Source organism: Xiphophorus couchianus, chromosome 16 (genome assembly GCF_001444195.1).
Source record: "Xiphophorus couchianus chromosome 16, X_couchianus-1.0, whole genome shotgun sequence".
In the NCBI taxonomy this organism is placed as follows: domain Eukaryota; kingdom Metazoa; phylum Chordata; class Actinopteri; order Cyprinodontiformes; family Poeciliidae; genus Xiphophorus; species Xiphophorus couchianus.
The window spans coordinates 8,847,112-8,870,954 of record NC_040243.1 but is presented as its reverse complement, the minus strand read 5'-3'; the positions used below and the strand labels follow the sequence as shown (position 1 = coordinate 8,870,954).

Sequence of the window (23,843 nt, the reverse complement as noted above, 5' to 3'; positions counted from 1 at the left end):
ACTTTATTAAATTTGCTGTGTTTAATTTCTAAGTTCTACAACCTGAAATAATTACTATTTTACTCTTTTGTGTGAAGATTAGGAAACCATTTGTTTAAGAAGTGAGGCGCAAAAGACAAAAAAATAAGACAGCTTTTATGGACAATTATATCTTTAATTTATTCAGCCAACCTTTTGAATTCAAAGGTGTTGATGAATTTTTCTTTTGGATGACATGCAGTTTTTTTGTGCAGTCGATCCCCCTGAGAGGCTGGATCTTAGCGGTACTTCTCAGACAGAGCCAAGGCCAGGTTCTGCAGGAACTTGTCAATGGAGACATGGACCTCAGGGGTGAAGTCAGCAGGGTAGTACAAGGCCAGCACCAGGATGATGTTGTGAGCGAGGATCTATTGCATGAGAAACAAACAATGAGTTAAGGTGAGCATGTTATGATTGTCCATGAAGCTTTTTAAATGTTGATGTTGCTTTAACTTTTAACTCAACAACTTCTACCCACCCTGAAGTTAGCGGGGTCCACTCGGAGCTTGAAGGCATGCAGCTCGCTGAGCTTAGACAAGGCACTAGGCATGTCATCAATCTTTGCGACGGTGTCTCCAATAGCTGACATGATGGTGGCACCATGCTTCTTCACCTGTGCAGACTCTGGGCTCAGATCAGACCAGTGTGAAAAGTAGGTCTTGGTTTGCGGGTATGCAGTCAGCATCCTAGAAAATACACACAAGATTAAGTTAATCCGGATTAAAGAATAAAACATTTAACAATTCATGGTTGAAAACTAAAACAAAAACAACAATAAGAGAGAAAACCCACCTGCCGAGAGCCTCGCCCCCAATCTCAGCAGCTTTAGGGGCCACTTTGTCCCAGAAAGACTTCACCACAGTCTTGTCCTTTCCTGAGAGACTCATTTCTGCCTTTTTTTCTCCAAGTTGAAAGAAAAGAAACTCTGCTACAAAATTGCTGGTAGTGAAGACTTATAACTGTCTTTGTTTTATATCAAGCCAAAATGCACCACGCCCTCTATCAAACATAGACCCCACCTCTTTGGCAGAAATTACTAGAAGTTTCTATAATTCTTGAGATAAAAGATAACCACTCCCTGTCTTTGACCAAATGTCTGTCAATATTTTATTTCAGTTAAAAAAGTGTATTTTTAATTAAAATTTTTCAAATTCATATCCAAGGAAAAATACAAGTCCACATAGGTGAAATGTTGCATAGTGTGAGGACTGTTCCAATAGACATTACTCATATAATTTGAAGGTATTCTAAAGATATTTAGAGAAGCAATTGAGGAAACGTAAGACAGGCGTAACTGCATTTAATTACATCTGCACATTAAACCATGTTAAATGTGTTTGATCAACACCAAGAAATGGTATTACTCACTCTAGATAAATCATATACTTTGTATATTACACAAACAGCAGATGAAGGTTTTACTTATCTTTATAGTGACTGGTGAAGTGTCCAACTTTTTTAGCAACCAATATCAGTATGAAATAACAATTCTGTCATCTATTCTAGAAACTTTGCAATTTTCAGTCTAGATTTCAGGTACCAGCATTCCTTTCTAGCTGCTCTTCTTTTATCTACGCAAAGTAAAAACATATATATACGTATATGGAGAGAAAGTGAATGTGACAGCTTCCAAGCTCTTTGTGTGAACAATTTCTGAGCTTTTGTCAATAACCTGTCTACTTGTCTTTTGTCAAGTTTAGTAGAAACGCAATTCAGTTAAATTCCAAAATCAGTGATGGGTTGACAAAGAAATGCAAGGAAGAATATGGTCTATATCAATCATTTCTGTCCAATAATAGAAATAACTTATATGTATGTGTATGAAAAGAAGGCTCATACAGCTGAAAGATATAACTTTACAGGTTACTTTTACCTTTCGACATTAAGGGCTCTACAGTTTCTTGGGTAGTGATAAGTTATTTAGTCAGTGACATCCCTACAAGTGTCAGAAACGCTATTGCTGATTAATATGGCTTCTCTAAAAGTGCATGGTTTGATATAAATGGGTGCGGTCATCTGAATTTAATGATAACCAACCCATCAAAACTACTGAACCCTCAGAGCGGCGGTGTAGAGACCATCTTATCACATTCATTGGAGCAAGTTGCTTCATTGATAAACTTTTGATGTCTCATTCTTTCTGTTCTGCACATAAATGATGAAGAAAACATACTTTTTGTTATTGGCATTTCTTTTTCTTTTTCCACTGACATAATTCCCAAAATATTATAGTTAGAATAATATTTTTGACCCTTTTCTCATATCGTTGCACTTAGGTTGTTGAAATAATCAGAACATACACACTGTCAAGCTTCTTAAGCTAAAATATCGCTCTGTACAGTTGCACAACATACAGAAACCAAAAAACAATAATGAAATCTATACTCTTCCATTAAATTTGATTATTTTTCTTGCTTGGATGTCATTAAAAGAGCTGCAAAAAACAAAGTTGGATAAAATGTCACCCTTGATTATATAAAACATTTATAGTTATTTTCTTCTTATCAATCTTTTCCAGGAAGCCCCCCCAGTGATCATATCGACATTGTTAAGGGTATAACCCAACATGGCACTGACATTTGTCCAATCAGATGCCTCCTAAACAGAGAGGAGTGGCACTGGGAAATTAATAAAAAGCTCTAAGATTATCATCCTCAAAAGGGTTGTGTCCTGAGGCATTTAAATTATTTTCTGTGGCGTAAAGACAAATTTAGTTCATCACCATGGTCGAGTGGACAGATGAAGAGCGCAGGGCCATCACAACTCTGTGGGGACAAATTGATGTGGGTGAGATTGGACCCCAAGCTCTGACCAGGTGACTCTTCATAAAATTTTCATTCATTTATCCATTTCCTTCTTCAGGTTTAGCACATTCTTGGAATCAGCTGGTAGCATGCCCAGACCCCTGAATTCAGTTTCACATGTTTTAATTTAGTATTAACCTTTAACATGTGTCCCTTGAACCAGGCTTCTGATTGTGTATCCCTGGACTCAGAGACATTTTGGAGCCTTCGGAAACCTGTCCACCTACGCTGCCATTGTCGGAAATGCCAAAGTGGCTCAGCATGGAAAAACTGTGATGAGTGGACTGGAAACTGCAGTGAAGAACATGGACAACATCAAGAATGCCTATGCCAAGCTGAGCGTCATGCACTCTGACAAGCTGCATGTGGATCCCGATAACTTCAGGGTACGTTGTTATAAATTCACTCGTCATTGAGTTTTTCATCAAAGCTCCCTTGGTGAAAAACAACTTTTAAAGTTTTAATTTAATCAGTAATAACATGCTTGCTTTACTTTTTTCCATTTCAGACTCTTGCTGAATGCATCTCAGTGGTTGTGGCCGCCAAATTTGGCCCCACTGTCTTCACAGCTAGTTTCCAGGAGGCCTGGCAGAAGTTCCTGGCTGTGGTGGTCTCCGCCCTGGGAAGACAATACCACTAAGCAAAAATAAAGCACACAACAGTCTTTCACATGAAACAGTTTTTGTAAAGTTTCTAAAATGAGCCATTTGCTGGTTGGAAGCTGTTGCAAACCCCAAATAAAAACTGAAAATCATAGTCTATGGTTCTGTTCAATGTTGCTTGTTAAAGTAGCTTTCAATTTTACTTAGTTGCTTTGCAGGCTGTTGATTTAATATTTTTTCAGTTAAAGTATATATGCAGATTCAATAGAAAATAATTATCTTTGGAAGTCCGCCCCAATTAATTGACCACACATTTTATGAAAGAAATATGAAGGAATATGCCTGTGCCACTTAAGTTACTTGCTAAAACACATATCAGTCTGAGAAAGTGTAATGGGTTAAATATATTTAGATAATATCTTCACATGATCAAGGAAATATATTTTACTGAATGATAATTTAACATTTTTAGTAAACTGGGCTATGAAAACTACAGATCACAGACTTGGTATTTTGATGTAAAAGGGTGTGGCAAACTGAAATTAATGATAATTTTCCAAAAATACTGCAGGTCAACCTGAGTGCTAATTAACCACAAAGCAAAGCCTTACACACGTCACATAAAAAATATCAAAATGTCAAAGTACATTTTCAAAATATTAAATGGCTCTTGACCTATTTCGCAGATACAGTATAATTAATCTTTCCGTTGGAGTAATAATTTTCTATTTAGTCTTTCTTTACTCATAGACAATTTCTACAAGTTGGAGAAGTTAGAAATAAACGATATGGGGAAAGCGCCATCTAGAAGAAACACTGATCCCGCCATTACGTGTTAAAATCCAGATAAAATTGAATGAATTGGAATATTATTGAAAATGTTATTGTCTAAACTAATTAAATTGAAAAAGGTGAACAGCTAACCTTTATACCAATGAAGGTGACTTGCTCTTCATGTAAAAGGTTCCAACTGTCAAGTCAGCAGTATTTGCTATATTGTACCGGTAAAAACATGACACCTCGGTATTAAAATTCTTCTTCATTTATTTTTTGTATTGGGTATTATTCGCTGAGTAACTGAGTTGGGGATTTTGTCTCTCAAATAATGTTTTTTTTTTTCATTTTCTTTTAAAGAATTTCGTCAGCAGACATAAGAAGTATGTATTTGCAATCTATTGCTGTATTCGTAGAAGCAGGTTGGTACGGAGCCCTCCAGGGGACATGGGATTTTTTTTTCTCTTCTTTAACTCGGTTTTAAGTTCCATAAACTTTAGATATTTCACAAAGAGATATTAACATTCATGGAAAAACCTCACATAACCTTATATTAAAGCAGAAAGTACGGTGGTCACCGTAAGAGAGGCTTACATTGTTCAATTATGCCACATGAACTGATCAGTACAATATTGCGAGGGAACGCAAAATATTTTCCTTCCCCATGTCCCCTCAATGGCTCCGTAGGTTGGAACTTAAAACCGAGTTCATGTTTCCAGCCGGGCATTTCTCAAGGCAACACACAACAATGTCAATAACAGCTTTCGAAGATACTTGCGCAATTTTATATAGGCTGCTAAGTTAATTGTAAAGTGTCCCCGTTATTGTTACCTTTATCTCTTTATTGAACGCATTAACGGTGATAGGAGCTGTAGCTAAATCAAGCTAGCGGACACTTTTAGAATGCTAACATGATGCTAAGCCCGTCGGCCGAGTCACCAGATGACAGAAACTCCCTATACAGTCAGTCACGGAACAACAGACATAAAAGCGGGGATAAAACTAGTCCTATAAGCGTCATCCTGGTTAGTTCTGGGAGTAGAGGGAACAAACTTCTCTTTCGGTATCCTTTTCAAAGAATAGCTGATTGTCCGTCTTCTCTCTCAGGTAGGTTTCTGCATTGACATGAACTCAAACAATGACTGTCATGTTTATCGATTTACAGCTGGTAGTGTATTTATGTTGTAGTTGAACCCACGACACTTCTGCTGTAAAGCAGCAGTGCTTCAAACTGCACCACTGTGCAGTCTAGCTTGTCAAATGTTTAATTCAACTCAGATGTCTTTGATTCAACCATTACTCCTTTGCATGTGGTACAGTCAGATGTGAGTCAATCTGACAACTTCACTCACAGGACAATAATCTCAAATACAAAAGGTAACCTGAACCTGAATGTTGTGATTGTCCAGACCTGGAAGAGATTGAATTGTAGTGCTGTGTTAATAACATAAGACCGGTGCAGAATGAAACATCTCCACAAAATATAATAAATAAAGAATAGAACATCAAAATTCCCCCAGATAAAATCATACAGACAATGAAAAAAGATGATTATGCAAGTTATTGAATCGTGAGGTGTGGGTAGGTTTTTCAATCATGCTGTGTTATTTTAATGAGCCATTTTAGTTGGAGATGTTGCTAAAAATCTTTATTTAAATTTTTGTATCACATTTATAGCAACAGTCTGGGATTTGGTAAAATATTCGTAAAGCTTATTTGACAGATTTCTAGGCTCTAAATTCTACATTAGTTAATTCACTGGTCTGCAATTATCTTTTAGCTTATAAAAAGGGAAAAATGTTTAGTTTTTTTTACCTTTATACTTTAATCTGTCTTCAGCAAAACAGCGTAATCCATATGCACTGAACACAACTGGGGATGTTCTGGAAGATCCGGATGGTGATTCAAGGTAAATAGCTTTTTTTTTTTTTCATCTTCTTTCTTCTTCAAAAAAACTATTAAAAGACAAGTAAATGTACATTCTGTGTATGTTTATCTGAAAATGTACTGTTGAAAATGTAATTTCATCACTTCATGAGTCTAAATGTTACATTTTCAGCTGTTGTTTGACTGTGCCAGCTAATCACAGGACCCAACCCATGAATCTTCATAGTGTCTGTTTTATTCATTTTTATTGTGCTGTCACCTTACAGATGATGAAATCAACTTGTCATTTTTGTTGGTTTGAACACCTTAATAAATATCAAACAGCTCAGTCTGTGGAGATATAGTCATAGACTACTTATTTTTTAGTAGGTAACTAATATCTGTACTTGAGAGTCTTTCAATAGATAGTAGATGATTAGATACGAGACTCTTTATTGACCAGGAAGATGAATATCTTTATTTTTGTCCTTCAGTTCAAAGCTGAACAATATATCTAATCATAGTTTATATTGACGTGTCAGTATGTGCAATTTCACAATTGCAAAGGTTTGGTTAGATGCAATATTTGATTTACTGTTCTATTTCTAGTGCAAGGCATTCAGACTTTGCATGCCGATAATGTATTTGGACATTGGGGGGATACTTCACTGCTATTGATGCCCTAAAACAATGGAGATTTTATGGATCCCAGATGGGCACAACATGATGATGGAAAAGAAAATTCAACAGTAATTGCAATAGCATAAACTTGATTATCATTTGATATTGTAAACTCACCATATCAAGTGCAATGTCCACTACTGGTATACCTATATATGCAAGTGAGATGTACATGCAGAGCAGCATGTTTACATCACTGTGTCACATGTTTTTTGGGTTTGTTTTAATGTCCATTTTCTGCATTTAGCCCAATTGTGTGTTGCATCTTTCCTTTTGTTTGCTTTTTTTATTCTTCTTTTTTTGGGGCCCAAATCCCATTTCAGGGAGCAATGTCCGCTAACTGACGAACAGTTGGTAGCAGGGTAAGACCGAAACATTCTGAACCACCTCTCCTTCCCCTAGATCACCCCCCTGTTCTTTTATTTCACCCCATCTTTCCTGTTTTTGTGCCCTGTATCAATCTCCAATCCCAATCTCTGTGCCGTTCCTTTTTAATGATGTACAGAAGATGAATCATGCTTGCACTAAAATCATCGGTTTAAATGTACGCTCATAATTCAGGGCATGTAGACTTGGCAAATAAGAATGAAATTCAAATCAGTTACAGCAGTTTGAGTAATACTTTTCATTGCTTTTTAAAATGATGGTGGTGGAAAAGGTCCATATTGTGTTTAATTTTTTTCTAGTAGATAACACCTTAATTTGTATCCCCTTTGACTGCAGCATGAGTTACATCAGTCAAACCAGCATGAGTTTGTCACATTTCTCATTCATGTATCATTCACTATTTTCTGCTGGGAAACCTCTTCTTTTCCTTACCTCACAGTTGCCAAATTAGATTTCCTTGTTATTATTGAATTATTTTAAGTCAAATCCATCCTATAAGCAGGAATAAGAGCATTATAGCTAGATAATCTGAACCTTTTTCACTCATCTCTGCTGCTCCCAGTTTGCAAGGTTTTTCATTGAGTTTGTGCTTCCTTCCTCGAGGTTTTCTGATAGCATCCTGGCCACCATCCTGGCCACCAAGAACGATATGTGTGGAAAGAAGTTTGAACTCAAGATAGATAATGTTCGATTTGTGGGTCACCCGACTCTTCTGCAGCATTCTCCCCTCATCCAGGTAGGAAAAAATAGAGTCAGTGAAGCAAAGAATTAAGGTTTTCTCACTTAAATTGAGAAACTGAATTCGGGTTTTCTCGATTAAAGAAAATTTTAATTGAGAAATTTTACGTTTTCATAGTTTTACCCATCTTCATTACCACTATTAACATTTAATTTATGTGCTAATTTCAAGGTCCATGTTTCACAGAGCTTTTGTCTAAACATTCTCTTTCTTTCTTTAGCTGCATCTCTAATAAGCCATTCTTGTCTTGCCCTAAGTATGATTTTGACGTTTTTAGGACATGTTTGTGTTGATTATTTTTTCTGACACTGATTTACATTGATGATCTGGCACTGATAATGTTTCAGAAGTTACATTTTACATTTTTAGTTCCAAGTCTGTTTATAGCTATTCACATCTTAAAAATACAATAAATAAACACAACTCTCTGCCACTACAGTTTAAAACTGTTTATTTTTCAATTAAAATTTTACCAGAAAATGTATGTTTCTGTGATACATTGACATTAAAGTGAAGAAGGTTAGCTTTCAAGTATGTCAATATATGTACAAAATGCTGAATATAAATGGTCACGCAGGCCTACTAATGAAATCTTACTACATTTGGATAAATCCACAACTTCTGCTCTTGCTAATACATCCTTTGACCCATCAGTGCTTGTAATTGCTGTAATTATTGTTGTCTTAAGTATACTCTTCCTAAATTAAATCCATTGTGATTTTCACTCATTATTTAGTGGCTCCATGCTTTCTAGGGTAAATTTAATGACCTCACATGGCGCAACATTTCCATATGAAATACTAATAAACAAAACAAAACTGAAGAAATACTAATTCAGTTTTTTTCATAGTTCTCTGTCATATCTGCAAAATTGCTTCCTTTGCTTTCTCCAGTACTTGACCATAAGACATTTGTTAATGTCTTGCTGAAGACATTTGTTAGTTGAAGCAGAGTTGAAAATTCTGCTTCAACTCTCATACCACTGAGTGTTTTTTTTTTCTAATGCCCAGAGATCAGCTCCCCCTATAGTACTTTTTTGAACAGCCTGTGTTGTTGAGATCGTTACTGTTTTACTGGCAATGATGACGAGGCAAAAGCAAACTGAGCAGCACAAAGCTCTCCTATATGCAGAAATGATCATGATTTCTCTGTGTTTGATACATTTAGAACTCTTGATAGCGTTTTGTAGACTTTTGCATCTGGAAATAACTGGAAGAGCTTTCGATGCACTTTAATGTGATAAAATAATCCCTTGAATTGAACTGGGGTTTTAGTTCACATTTTTTTAACATCTGATGCGGGCTTTTTTCAGTTATGTTTTGTTGACAGAAAGAAAATGTTTTCACTATTTTAAAAATCTGGCCATTTTTTCACAAATGTGTCAGTTTTTTCACAAATGTTTCTGTGTGTCTATACCCGTCTTTGTATATTTGAAAACTGGGTTTCTACTTATTTTTCTTTGTTTGAAAATAAAAAAAATAATATTTGATATTATAGAGTTTTTATTGCATCTTTTTCTATTTTATGTAATTTTTTTTCTTTTTTGAGACAAGTTATTCAATAAATGTAAACATAAATTTGGTTTAAAAAATTTTTTTTATTTGTAATGCAATATTTAAAAGTTGCTCTTATTTGCTTAGCTAAAAATTTTAGTTAAATTTTAACTAAAAAATAGATGTATTTTTTTTTGGAAAAGCTTAATTTTATGGACTTTATAGATACATGGCTTTTTGTCATTTCAGGTTTCCAAAACAGATCCTTCGCCTAAGAGAGAAATGCCCACGATGATCTTGTTTAATGTGGTTTTTGCACTAAGAGTAAGGAAATCTTTAATAAAATATTTCGATTTTAAATATATTGTGTTGAAAATTGAAAATAATAAGTGAAAATAATAATATGGCTTTTCATGTTGTTCATTTTTATTTTTTATTTTTTTACCAAGTCTTTTAAAAATCTTTTAGCTGACTGTGGGTGGGACGCTTAAAGTTAGTTTTCTGTTAATCTGTATTCCTTGGATGGGAGGGGTGTGTGTGTTTGATAACGCTCAGTTATCAGTGACAGCATGAGAACTCTGGGAGGAGAGGGCGGTTTATTCTGCTTAATCATGCTGCTCAGCAAGGCCCAGCCCGGTTCCAGCCCATGCTGAGTCATGGTTCTCTGCAAGTCCCAGGAAGGCTCAGAAGATGTGAAAAGTTGCTCTGTCATGCTTTGTCCATAATATCTGCTCTGCAGCTTCAATTACTGTGCTGTAAACACACTTAAAAAAGAAGCAGAAGTACTTTATAACTCTAGAAATGCTTTTTTTTTTTTTTTTTAAATGTGCATTGTTTTGTTTTTTTTAGTGGCCTTTCAGTCTGAAAATGTTTTCTAGTCAGATAAGCAACACAAAAGAGAAATTGGATGTAATTAGTTAAATCTTCAAACATAAAAATTATATATTCTGCTTGTCCATTTGCATCTCCAGGCAAACGCCGACCCGTCAGTGATCAGCTGCATGCACAACCTGTCTCGGCGCATCGCCATAGCCCTTCAGCATGAGGAGCGCCGCTGCCAGTACCTGACCAGAGAAGCCAAGCTGATGCTTTCCATGCAAGACGAGATCACCACTACGACTGAGAGTACGATATTCTCTCACTATTCACACCTTCTCTAAAGCTCTGTCTCAGTCAAACTTTCCAATTTTGAATTATAATCAAGTCCTTTTTTTTATTCCATGTCTCATTGTTATAACTGTGCTTCCTCTCTGCCGATGTTAGCAGATGGAACCCCGCAATCCCCATTTAGACAAATTCTTCCAAAATGTAAACTAGCCAGAGACTTAAAGGCGGCCTATGACAGGTGGGAAGCTGAATAAATTCACCTGCTTTGTTACCTTTCTCAAAGCTTTGAACAAATCCACGTTTTCATTAAGTTAATTGTGATATTTGTGATTTTTCAGCCTCTGTACAACAGGTGTGGTACGATTACATATCAACAACTGGCTGGAGGTCAGCTTCTGCTTGCCTCATAAGATCCACAGGGTTGGTGGGAACTACATTCCCCCAGAGGCACTAGAGCGCAGTCTGAAGGCCATAAGGTAAATTCAATATGTTACACACTCTGTTCTGTATTAGAAACAATATTTAATGTTACTATCAGTGTACACGAACAAACTTAATTTGTTGTAAATTACAGAGGAAAACTGCTCTGTGTCAAATAAAGCAGAAAATTCTTTTGATGCTTTAATTACTACACATTTCAAAAATATTTTTAAAGTTATTATGAGAAGTTAATCTTTTTCAAGTATAGTCAACTTTTGTGGCCTATCTATTAAGCTCCATCTATTCATTGAAATATTTCCTGTGGGCCACACTGCCACCTGTAGGTAGCTTTGAAAATTGCTGTTTTGAATAACGTCTCATTTTAATGCCTTTTTAAAGCTAAAATAGAAGTAAGGTACAAAGTGAAGATTTTGTAAAGAGTTTTGAAAAGTAATTTGGTTTTGGCCCTGTAGGCCCTATCATGCCCTGCTGCTGCTAGAAAGTGAGAAGGCGCTGTTGGATCAACTTCCTCTGGACTGCTCACCTGCAATGGTGCGCCTGATAAAGACCTGCTCAGCAGTGAAAAACCTGCAGCAGCTCGCCCAGGACGCTGACCTGGCCTTACTTCAGGTGCACAGCATCGCTCTGATATCATGCTTTTTCAAGGCATGACTTTAATAGGGACTACAATTCTTTTGCATTTCTCATAATGTGCCTTCAGTTGCACACATAGCGTGTATACAATAGAATAAAAAAATAAATAAAAACAAGTCACAACTGAAACTTAAAGAAATACTTTGGGTTTAGAAGCTTCTTCGCGTGTTTAGTGTGAGTTACCACTAAAATGCATTTCATGAAAAATCCACCCAGTGTGTCTTGTATATTTAGCTACTTACTGCCATCTAGTGGTGAATATACGGAATGCAAAAACATTCATGCAAACATTTTTTCTCTCTTTTCACACCACTTTTTCAGGGTTTCTAATCAGACCTTGTAGTTTATCATTATTTTTTCTCTCTCTCAGATCTTCCAAATTGCTGCTCACTTGGTTTACTGGGGCAAGGCGATCATCATCTTTCCTCTTTGTGAGAATAACGTCTACATGCTGTCTCCTCATGCCAACATCTCTCTGTAAGTGTGTGAAATCTTCTCTTAAGATTTGATCAAACATATTAAAGCCAGACAGGGACTGTGTTAAGTTGCAGTGTTTGTTCTTCCTCCCTGACCAGATACTCCACTTTAGCTAAGCAATTTGCTCAGCAGTTCTCTGGCCACGATCTGCCCTCCATGTTGGCCAAGTTCTCTCTACCGGTCTCATTGGCCGAATTCAGAAACCCCCTGGAAGCCCCTGCACAGGAGGTAAGATAATCCCTAAAATTGCTAAAATATTAGCATTTTATGTGGAAATTGAAATATATGACATAGATGCAAAAATTTGCTAGCAATATTTTTGATTATTTAGGGGGAAGAAAGGCCAGGCAAGATCTCTGAACTAAACTAAGCACCCTTTCCCTGAAGGCAGACTAATAAAACTAATAAATAGACATGACTTTAGTGACATGGACTACTTGTTTGTTGCCTCATGATGTTTGTGTTATTTTTGACACTCTTCTGCTTGTTTTAGACTTCCTTCCTGCTCCAACACACGAGATTGAGACTGATGAGTCATTTCACGATTTTTAAACCTGTACTGTAACATTTTCCTCCACGAAGCGCGCCCTCTGCTGGCCATTATGTAGATTGCAGGTTCAAAACTAAGTATCGATCGTTTGAGATATTATGTGCAGATGGACAGCTGATACAAAACATATTTTACTGTTGGCATAATCAGTTTTCTACATAAAAATAAATAAACACTTGAGAAATACATATCAATATATTTGCAGAAATATTCTTCTAATGGAAGCAGTTTTATAGTTTTTATCCAAATTCGAAGGCAAATGGTAAGTTGAATCAGAGGTCTTTTGGATTTTACTGTAAGTTAAGACTGGATTGTAATCACTAGAATACTTTCTCATTGGCTGTTGAAGATGTGTTATCATTTTCTGAAGCACATTATCTGTGACCCACTGCACCATTTATTCTAATTTCCTCAATAATTTGGTGTCTTGTTTTTCCTCTATTGCGTCTCTACAGGCCCAGCTCATCCAGATGGTGGTGTGGATGCTCCAGCGCCGCCTGCTCATCCAGTTGCACACTTATGTTTGCCTTTTAATATCACCCAGTGAAGATGAGCCTACACCCAAGGGTGAAGAACTTCCACTGGCTGCACGGGTTGGAGGCCGCAGTCTCAGCACCCCGAGCGCTCTCAGTTTTGGTTCTCCAAGTAAGACCCAACCATCAACATCACTGCTCCCTTCTCTGCTCTCACGGCTAAATAAGAGGTCAAACAGATCATTGACCACTTCCTTCACATCCTTCATGTTTGCAGCCAGCAGTGACGACATGACCCTAACCAGTCCCAGTATGGAGAATTCCAGCGCTGAGCTGCTGCCTGGCGGAGACTCTCCTTTGAATAAAAGGATGACAGAAACACTCCTGGCAAGCCTGTCGGAGCATGAGAGGCAGGTTATACTGAACATCCCGGCTGCGCAAAATCCAGAGGATCTGCGGATGTTTGCCAGGTAATCAGGCTTTTAAAAAAGTTTTTTCTTTTTTTAATTTATAAGCATTTCCTTTTTTAGCTGCACAGCAGAAACACAAGTTCTTACCAAGTATGTTTGGTCTAGGTTCTAGTGCAAATATCTTAGTATACTTGAAAAAAGAGAAAACTAACTTACATGTATTTTTTCTGTAAGAAATATGAGCTTATTTTAGGTCAATAACTCCTTAATATTGACTAGTTCTACCGGCAGACTATTTCACTTCACTTAAGTGCCAGTCCTAGTACTTTTTTACATCAAGGTTCACAAATTATTTACTTAAAATAAGCTCTTGTATTTTGCTGTAAAGTTACTTGTCAGTTTTATCTTGAAGTAGAAACTAGACCAAAAATACTTGATTAGATTTTGTGTTTTTGCAGTGAGGACCGTCTTTTACATTGCTTTGTTTGCATATTAGTATATTCACTGAAAATGCTTACTTTGCCTTAGTGCGTAATGTAAAGATTGTATCTATTCTGATCTTGCACAAGAAATGTAGACATCAGAGTTGTCATTTAGTTGATAAAGATTCACCGTTGGGATAACTTCAGCTGAGGATTTAAACTCTCATGATCAAAGTTAATACTTTGTACCTTTTTGCAAGAGTCTACAAACTGCAGCTGACTGAGAAAAAGTTCCTGCTATTAAAATCATTTCATCGTGTGTCAAACTGCTTTTTAGGCTGCTGCACTATTTTCGGGGACATCACCACCTGGAAGAAATCATGTACAACGAGAACATGAGGCGATCGCAGCTCAAGACGCTGTTCGACAAGTTCCGCAGCGTCCTCATTGTGACGAACCACGAAGATCCTATTATTTCTATCTTTCAGTCTCCCATGGAGTACACAGCATGACTGCCCACCCACTGGTTCATCTGCAACGTGCTCAGGACCAAGGAGGCTCTGCGACTGACATGACGGCATTAGTGTGTGAAGAGTTACAAAATATAGAGTATTTTTTATCTTTGAGCCAAACCTTTGTTTACAGTATTAAATTATTTTATATATGCCAGACATGCCTTATGGGTTCACTGTGAAAAGTGGAAGCACTGACACAATCGCCCGTGCCAGCTTCAGAAGTGCACATCAAGCACTGATCGTTCCAGGCCTCCAGCTACCTCTCTTTAGGCGTCCCAAAGGTGGAGATGGAAACACTGCAGAGCAAAAAAAAAAAAAGATGAAGAGTCTTAGCAGCAAACAGCTTGTTTTTGAACAGGCTCAGGTTGGATGGAAAGGGGCTTTCAAAACATCTGTAAAAATCACTGAGAAGAACATTTCCCCCGAGTGAATGCTTATTGGAAAACAGATGGAATTATATGAGACAGACTACTGTATGTAGAAAAATGATTTTCTTTTTCAAATAAACTCAGTCAGGTCTAATCTTTTACCTTACTGTACAACTTTGCTTCAATAAACTGCATTTCAAAATAAACTTACAAAGTGGGAAATAAAGTTTTTTTAATTTAAAAATGAGCTTGGAATTGTTAAATTAGTTTTGATTGTCCCAGAACTGCTAAGACTTTAAAGATGAGGTTCAGAAAAGTATTTCCAGACTTTATTCCCTTTTCCTATTCTCTTAAAGTTTTTTTTCTCCTAATGTATTATGTAGCATACCTCCACAAGACAAAATGGACAAGACTTTATTTTATTTTCAAGTTTAAAAAAGGGAACACATAGAAAAGCAGCTTAAAACACTACAGTCTTTTTTTTTTCAAGTTGACTTTGTTCTTTGTTTTGCACATTTCATTCATCTACATTGTCTGTTTCATTTCCAGACAGAGACAGTCTCTCTGCCTCTTTATTCACCACACTAACACAGGGATGCCCCCGCAGATAAAAGCGCCACGGTTTCTTGGCCCACTCCCCGTGGGACTCGATACCGACGCGTGGAGCTGAAACTATATCCTGGGGTTTTGGGGGACTTGTGTTTTGATCGTCCTCGAGCCACACCTCGGGGTCAGAAGCCAAGTCTCTTCGGTCAAAACAGCGAGGTATATTTAGAGCCTGGCACAGCTTCGAGGGCCCGTTGCAGAGCTCTTTGTCCTTCAGTTGCCGGGCTCCCTCTTTGCGTCGAGCCGCTCTCAGCTCCCTCATCGCAGGCTGGCCCAGCAGGGGCTCCAGAGAGCGCAGCAGCACGGCAGCACCCTCCCCTGAATAAACAGAGCACACAATCTGCATCAGTCAGCAGGGCTCTGCTTTGTTTCCTTCCTTTGCTCTCTACTAACCAGTACCGAAGAGCAAAAACCGCTGACTTGCTTTAATGTTAGATAAATACTGCGTGGACCTAAACACAATGAAATGGAAAAAGGCTCTCTGAAATTTTTTTACATCATATTTGCATATGCAAACATTGTGAAATGCGGATAGGGCACATGGCGCCGTTGGTGGGTAGTGATTGTACCTTCACTGGACACATTCATGCAGAGGTAGATCCCATAGATCGGATACACGTAGATTGTGCCGGGCTTCATGAACATGGCTGTGTTCCTCTCAGTGCGTTTGCCCCCTGCTGAGTGAGAGGCTTTGTCCTCCCCTCCAAGATATGCTTCAGTTTCCACTATTCTCCCTCGAAGCTCAGAGCCATCGGCACGCCTGCGGACCAGCACCTGCATGGAAAAGTCTAATTTTATAATAGCAACTGAAATTTTAGCTTTTAAAGCTAAAGAGTTAATAAAAAACACTGAACTGATCTGGTCGCACGACAAGATACATTCTAGGAAATGTCATAGACAACACTAGTTATGATAACAATGCAGGTGTAAAAGAAGTGTTGTTTAGGAGGCTGTGTAAAAGTAAGTTGAAATATGTATTTTAAAATATTTCAGGATTGCTTTACACAACTTCCATTAAGTGGGGCTTTTTTCCAAGTAATTTTTCCCCTTGAAACACAAACTGCATAAAGTATTTCTTGCTCAACCCCTTATGTTTCAGTGTGTTCACTGTAAACCTTCTAGGTGCCACGCTTACATGCTTTCAGGTTCCACCTTGGGCCCACCTTACAATTAGGTTATAAATTAACACTTAAGATAATGGAGTTTTGATATTTGGTCTATGATCCATGCTCATCATTTTTGTGAATTTGTAATAATCAGGTCTGTTATATTTGTTGCCTGAACCAGATTAGCTTTACTTTAATAAAATATTCTGTTCTCCCTCTTTTATAGAGCAAATCTTCCCCCACATTGTAAGGCAACCCAACCCACCATGCTGTTTAGCTGTCAGGACAGTTGAGCCTAGTGATGTTGCAGATGAGGGTATTGCCAATAACAAATTAAAAAAGACTGGTACAGTTAACACGTTTATTAGAAAGTAATGAAATGTGGTTTTTACTTCCTATTTAGACGAATACTGCGGCTTCTAAAAATTGCTGAGCTACTCTAGAAAGGTTGATGTAACAACACCCCTTAAATAAATAAGTCCATGTAAATTTAAAGACAGATTTCAAGGGTACCTTGCCGAGGAATGCTTTGGCCAAACTGATGCAGGGCTGATTGAAAAAGTCCTGCCCCAGTCTGCGCTGAGGCTCGTTGTAGTTGAAATAATGGCTTCGCTCCGGCTCGAGACTTTGAACAGATTCACACAGAACTGGTTGGCTCTTCAGCTTGGCAGGAGAAGCTCTACAGTTCAGTTCAGTCTGGTTTCTACGCAACAGCAAGCCCGACTCTGTGTGTGCAGCAGCAGCAGCCACTGCCAAGTCTTGGACCTTTCTTTTTCTTCCTGCCATCATCTTTGCTCATGTTACAGCGAGCTTTGAGTTTAAATATCTCTACGACACGTTTTTTATGTACTCAATATATTTCCGTATTTCAAAGCATTCATTTTTACCACCGGTTGTTATGAAGGCTACATTTGCTGTGGCGTTCAGGAAGTAAATATGTTTCTTAAAGGGACCGCTCACGAATTTAGGTCAACATCTGATGGGAATCGCAGCTCTTTTTTTGGGATCTGAATCATTTGGCTGGGTTTGGGTTAAAACACAACCAATAGGTTAAAAGCTATTGTACTAGCTTTTAAAAAATGGTTGGAAAAAATGTCAATAAGTATTTACATACAGTTTTACTATTAATCAAAGCGTGTTTTTTTCATACTGCACTGCATACCACAACACATACATTAAAAAAAGACAAAGTATAAAGCACAAAAAGGCTAAGTACATGTCTGTGCAGTCCTCTTTTAAATTTCTGTTCTTTGTTATGCTTTTCAACTGGTTGGTATGAGTCTATTTTCACACTATTTACAAAACAAACCCATTTAGAGAAGAATTGACTCCTATCATATGTAATAATTCCAGCACAATTACTACCTAAAATAGAGTTGTCTCCATTAGTTCGCATTTCTGACACACACACACACACACACACACAAATACATATATTTCGGAAAGCACTGCGATTTCTTCTTGCTGAGCAGTCTTTTTCTATCTTCATTTAACTAATGATGAGATAGATATCGTGTTCTCCGCTGCCTGTTTCTAGGAAATGGATGGTGCCTATTTGGCCCCAAGCAGTGTGGATCCATGTGACTCTCAGGAACACTAATTGTGTGTGACATGGCTGTGCCACAGAGTGCCGTTTCACTTGCAAAATGGTGGCAGTAGAGAGCTCAAGAGAGCATTAATCAGCAAGAAATTAAAAAATATATATTTTTAAAAGCTACTTTTAGATAGATACTGAATTCCACACACCACTGAAATTTAATTGGGGTTAAATAAGGAAACAAATCTCATTACCCTATATACTATAAACACATCCATAACTCTTTGATTAAGTATTTTTTGAGCTGCCCAAGATTGGTGAAGCATTTCACAGCAGCAAAATTATTAATAGAAGCTCAAACTCTCATACCCTGTGTAGACTGCCAGTTTGAATTTGAGAAATATTTTTTATTTATACCACCTCTTTTGGAGTCTGTAGCAGAAGCTTTGCACCACAGAAACATTCTTCCAGCCTCCCTGTGGTTCTGATATTCCTCTGCCTGCTGTGCTAAATGTTGGCAGCGCCCTGCTGCAGCTCCTTCTGCACATCATTTGTTCATATTCCCAAGTCTTTTGCTGATCTCTTGAGCTCAAAAATAGTTACACACAATCAGCTTTCATCTGTTTTCTAATATGCCGTAACAGCTCAAAATATTTTGCTGGGAATTATTCTTATCAATTTTTACCAAGCATATACCTTTGCATAATGTTATATGTAATAATGTATATTGTAAGTTGAAAATAATTATATTTTTGAAATGCTCACAAAATTCTATTCAAAAATGACAAATAATACTATTAAATGAATTACCAGACAAAGCACTTCAGATTAATGAAGCTTAATGTCATGCATTGAGTTTTTAAGGATACATTCCAGAAAGAAAAACGCTGAGCGTGTCATGTCCAAGTCTTTTCACATGGATTGTTGACTTTGTTCAGACTGGTAGACGAGGGAAGGCTGTCGTCTGGGAAGCTGCCGCTGATAATCTTAGCTGAAACATTTTGGCAATGCTTTAGGCATTCTGGTTTGCTTTCATCTCCTGCTGGCTCCTCATTGGCTGTGACGCCAAGCAGAAACTCCAGAAACACGTCTGATTGTGCAGATGGAAGAGCAGAATGCTGCCTGACTAAAATTATCTCACTAAAGCATGAGTCAGAGACACGAATCACAAAAAAAGGTCGTATCTAGAAAATTTTGGGGGTTTTCTTTAAAATATATTTTTTTATATTTTTCAGTCTTTCTTTAATTTTAAAGAAATTAAATATTTGATTTGCTTCGGCTAATATTATTAATAAAATTATGATATTAACTGTATCTTATACTATATAGATTATATATTTGATCATATAACATAAAATATCTTAAGTGACAGAATGTTAAAGAATATTTGTAAAATTCAACATTTTGATATTGTTGAAGATATACTGTATATTTACTGTATATATAATATTTGAAAGCAATAATTTCTTGTAGTTTGTATAGTTCTTCTTACTGAGCCTTTACTGCAGACTACTCTTAAATAAAGAACTAATAAAGAAGAAAGCTAACAAATAAAATAATAACCAATAATTTTCTATACACCTGTTATGTATTGGATGTTTTCATAAGTTGTCTTCAAGTGGCTGGCTGTATTGAATTCTTTGTTACTAAGAGCATGTTAGAGCCCAGAGGCCAATTATATGCGATGAGATTAATAATTGATGATAATTAATGATTCAAGACTCCCCTTCGTTGTTTACTGCAGCCATTTGCACAACTGGATGAAGTCTCTCTGGGAGATGGAAATATGACTTCATTTGTGATCCATTTCACAGACCTACTTAACAAAGACATGTCTATAAGGAAACAGGCTTGTCTTTGTCCACATCTTGAATGTTGTCCCCACAACCTTTAACTATACCACATAATTTGGACCATATGTAGACTGTTAATCTGGAGTGCATACATAAATTACATACAATTATAGATGTATTTATTTAGCTTGAGAGTCTGGAAGTTTGTTTTTTTTTCAGTTAGAGAGACATTTCTGCAGAATCATGTTTATTGTAAACTTACACAGTGCATTAATAAAGATTTATTAACAGTGCATTAATAAAGATTTATTAACAGTGCATTAATAAAGATTTATTAATGCACTGTGTAAGTTTCCACATACTTTTCAAAGTGAAAGGCCTTTTAAGACTGCTTTAGTAGATCATTTAATAAAAAAAAAAACGTTGAGCAGTTTGTTTTATTGTTTTAACCTGCTCCAGTCCAGTAACCCATCAACCATCGCTGATAACAGTTTCATGTCTCAAGTCACACCTGTGGTTTTCATAAATAACAGCCGCTGAGCCAGGTTGAGGTTTCTCCGCTCTTATCAATGAAACAAGGGAGAATAAATCTGCACAACCATGAACTTTATTTAACCTCCTAATTCTTTTCCTATCAGAATAAATTTGCCACATTTTCCAAAATATATAATGTTTTGTTCTTCATGACACATGGATGTTATGATCTATGCTAACAACTTAGAGTTGTGTCTCTTTTTGGTGTTTCACGCTGATCAATGGGGTAATCTATACATGTTGTCAACACAATTTAACCTCTATATACCATGTCACTCTTACATGAGCAGAAAAAAAAATCTCTGTTCTTATTCCAGAAAGGCTTGTGTTTCTTGTGTCTCTTTCTGCAAAAGGAAGCATTTTATGGACCGTCTGACATGGCTCTTTTGGTTAAACATTATCCTTTCACTCAGCTCTTTTATCTGCGACTGACTGATGGGCCTTCAGGGGGACGTGGGAGCTCTGACAGGTCCTTCATAGCTTCCGTAATGCTGCCTTTGACCCAGCTTTAACCCTCTGCAGTCTCATGGGAAACTTCACCATTAATTACTCGCTTCATGGTTTGTCAATCAGGGTCTCCCTGTAGGCCACTAAGTATTCCTTACACAGATGAGTACATGTAGCACAGTTAAAAAATCTGACATATTCATTTAATTTATGATATTATTTTTGCTTAGCATAATTTGAATAGAGTGTAAACTCTGGTTTCAAATAGTTAGCAGTAAAAAAAAAAGCTTCTTGTACCAGATTGTTCTTCTGGGAAGAGAGCTGTGGAGCAAAAGTTACAAAATCTAAACCACACAGTTAATTCCTGTAAATGGAATGTATTATACCAGAAAGAATGATAATGTCCTACATAATAGAGTTACATCATAGATTTAGCATAATTGAAAGCAAACAAATGCAATCTAGCATTGTTCCAGTGCAGTGAAGGAAATCCTTCTAACTATGTTTTAACACATCTTTCACTCATAAGTGTCTTTCTGTTGACAGAAGAAAATAATGTACATTAACATATAAACGTTAGAAAATTACAAAAGAAAGAAAGTCCTTCTATTTAAATCACTTCCATTCAAACTGTGCAAAAAAGTATGGATCAATATCTTTAGTCTGTGGTTGAGCTGAGAAAAAATTTACTTAATCTCTTCTTCCTGTGTTGCTCCCCTCCTCCCTCCACTCCCTTTCTCTTGGTACTTAATTTAAAATTTTAGATGGTTAAACTGTCCCACATAAAAATTGCAATCTCCTTTAAAAAGCTAGTACATTATCAGTTCTTGCCAAATGCTACGATGTAAACACATGATGCCCGCATGCTTCACATAAATGGTTAACAATCATGCAGCAAAATGTTACATTGTATTATTAAGAAACAGCAAAAATGTAATCTTAAATGTACTAATGTAATAAAAAATATCTACTTCTAATGTGAAATGTATTCCATTTTTTTATGTATTGCCAAAATACCAACAATAATATATATTGTGTCTTACATACTTTCTGCAGATTATTCCAAATATATTAATTTATTAACTACATGTCCAGATAGTACATCTAAATACAGTGAACTACATAACAGTGATGGGTTTTTCTTTTTCAATTTAATGCTTGTGAAAACGTAATTAAAACGAATAGCAAGTAAAACTGAACCAATCAAACATCACATTATAATTGTTGCTGTGATGGTAGTATATTTTGAATTAAGAAATATGTATCTTTATCTGTATCTTTGCAACTCCTATAGAGATTAATGATAATTTTCAGTCGTACTAAATGAAATGTATTGGAGAACTTGGTTAAGCTTACTTTAATGGGTTATATTTACATTTATGAGTGTATTTCTAATTACTTGAAATCCATGTCTTTCTACTCTCTCCTTGCGCTACAGAGTGATCTGGGGAAACACTTACACCATAAAAACTTTGAATTAGGGGCTGATAAAGAAGGCCAAATGGAACAAATAGCATTTGTGAAACAGTTTGCTGATGAATAATTTGTCCTTGAAATTTCTCAACAGTTGCCACGGTTATTTCATTCTTTATAAACAACAAAGAAAGGAATATGCTGATGTGTCTAGCTTGACAGATTGAATTTGCATCAGTGTAACAAAAAACCTCCAGAATATTGTTACAATTTGTGTGAAATGAAGATAAAATGTATTCTTTATGCTACTAAATGGGAATAACATACCAAATTAACTGTAATCTAAAGTTTTGTTTATTCTAGTATAATTTGTCTAATTATATGAAAAAGAGTTTAACTAATGTAACCAAATTCCATGTAAATTGTCACGTTTAGAGCCCCTTGTCAACACCTAAAGGCTCTCTGCTTCTTAGCATCCGCCTCCCGCCTGAAGACTATTCCCAGGTGAATCTGAGCTTTCACTGATGGAATGTACTCAAATGGGCTTTTTATTAAATGGAGCAGCAGGGTGTGTTACTGGTGCCGCAGAGGAATCTTGTTCTCCTAAGTCAAATATTTGCTTTCGAAGAGACTTAAATTCAGCACACGGCTACAACTGGCTTTCTGCTCCTACAACAGAGCATTGAAATCAAATTGCGCTAAAGTCCAGTTTTGCACGTTAGCAACCACTGCATGAACAAATACTCAAGGGTCATGTGCTATTAGGGTAATAAGCAGAATGTGGATTCTCCGTTGTTTTCCTTACTGGATTCTGTGTAATCCTACTGTCTAATCTTTGCTAAAATGCAGCACTGAGCAAAATCCATGGGCATGTGATGTTTACTCATCATCATTGAGTCATGTGGACAGATTCCATTAAGAGGCCTGAATCATAAAAATGTTTTTAGTAATAAATCTCTCATAGTGTTTTAAGTTGTTTGAATTAGTAACAAACAATAATTCATATTAGACCCAGAAACTCAATTGCATACCCGCCGAAATATAGTTTTTTTCATTAGTTTCAAGAGGCATTTGAGAGCATATGTGATTTGTGCCCTTAAGCTATTTTGCATACATGGGAGAGTTTCCTCTAAATAATTAAAATGAAACTGAAACAATTAGGATTGTGAAGATTCAGCCAGGTCTAAGACAATACATAGAGCTATGCTCTAAACTTAATACTATATATTAAATAAGGGGATAAACAGTTTTATGTTTTTCCAGTTTGAAGTCAATGCATCTTCCATTCATGTCTTGAAGATATTAAGATCCAAACATTAAAGTAATTTATTGCAGTCACATACAAATTGGTGGAAAACTTTTAAAGGTGACATAGTGTGGAAAAAAAATAACAGTTTTAACTAGCTGCACTTGTACTAGCTAAAAAAAAAAGACATTTGAATCTACCTTTTAGTGTGAGTTAATTCAAAGAGCCATTAATGAGCAGGTTTCTACGTTGAAGTTACAAAAGTTATATAATTTGATGTGACATATGGAGGTTAAAGTAGAAAGAATTATCCACACATTCACCCCCCACTTGATCTCAAGTGCGTGAGGCGTTTGCATGGGAAATGTTGCTGTGGTCAGCTGTACTGGGCAGCCTGTTTT

At 36.6% G+C, this 23,843-nt stretch overlaps 4 protein-coding genes across 8 annotated transcripts; 2 read left to right on the top strand and 2 right to left on the bottom strand.

Annotated features, from left to right (window-relative positions):
* Positions 1-133: 133 nt before the first annotated feature.
* Positions 134-979, bottom strand: LOC114159598 (hemoglobin subunit alpha-A). The gene is made up of 3 exons (XM_028041595.1): positions 811-979; positions 497-704; positions 134-386 (listed from the first exon to the last, which is right to left on the bottom strand). The coding sequence occupies exons 1-3, from the start codon at positions 903-905 to the stop codon at positions 258-260; spliced, it is 432 nt and encodes a 143-aa protein (XP_027897396.1). The 5' UTR covers positions 906-979; the 3' UTR covers positions 134-257.
* A 1,608-nt stretch (positions 980-2,587) lies between these two features.
* On the top strand, positions 2,588-3,578 carry LOC114159593 (hemoglobin subunit beta-A-like). Its single transcript, XM_028041590.1, has 3 exons — positions 2,588-2,833; positions 2,986-3,208; positions 3,331-3,578. The coding sequence occupies exons 1-3, from the start codon at positions 2,742-2,744 to the stop codon at positions 3,460-3,462; spliced, it is 447 nt and encodes a 148-aa protein (XP_027897391.1). The 5' UTR covers positions 2,588-2,741; the 3' UTR covers positions 3,463-3,578.
* A 1,321-nt stretch (positions 3,579-4,899) lies between these two features.
* On the top strand, positions 4,900-14,970 carry nprl3 (NPR3-like, GATOR1 complex subunit). Of its 5 annotated transcripts, none has more exons than XM_028041581.1 (14): positions 4,901-5,305; positions 6,038-6,107; positions 7,069-7,107; positions 7,736-7,868; positions 9,614-9,688; positions 10,336-10,489; positions 10,631-10,709; positions 10,810-10,947; positions 11,365-11,521; positions 11,916-12,022; positions 12,121-12,250; positions 13,028-13,217; positions 13,323-13,515; positions 14,215-14,970. In XM_028041581.1, the coding sequence occupies exons 1-14, from the start codon at positions 5,110-5,112 to the stop codon at positions 14,387-14,389; spliced, it is 1,836 nt and encodes a 611-aa protein (XP_027897382.1). In that variant the 5' UTR covers positions 4,901-5,109; the 3' UTR covers positions 14,390-14,970. The 5 variants fall into 5 exon arrangements, with proteins under 5 accessions (XP_027897384.1, XP_027897385.1, XP_027897382.1 ...); XM_028041580.1 differs by having other exon boundaries at positions 10,628-10,709; XM_028041583.1 differs by lacking the exon at positions 9,614-9,688 and having other exon boundaries at positions 4,900-5,305; positions 10,628-10,709.
* A 190-nt stretch (positions 14,971-15,160) lies between these two features.
* On the bottom strand, positions 15,161-19,040 carry mpg (N-methylpurine DNA glycosylase). The gene is made up of 3 exons (XM_028041586.1): positions 16,986-19,040; positions 15,936-16,140; positions 15,161-15,684 (listed from the first exon to the last, which is right to left on the bottom strand). The coding sequence occupies exons 1-3, from the start codon at positions 17,259-17,261 to the stop codon at positions 15,278-15,280; spliced, it is 888 nt and encodes a 295-aa protein (XP_027897387.1). The 5' UTR covers positions 17,262-19,040; the 3' UTR covers positions 15,161-15,277.
* Between the last annotated feature and the right edge of the window lie 4,803 nt (positions 19,041-23,843).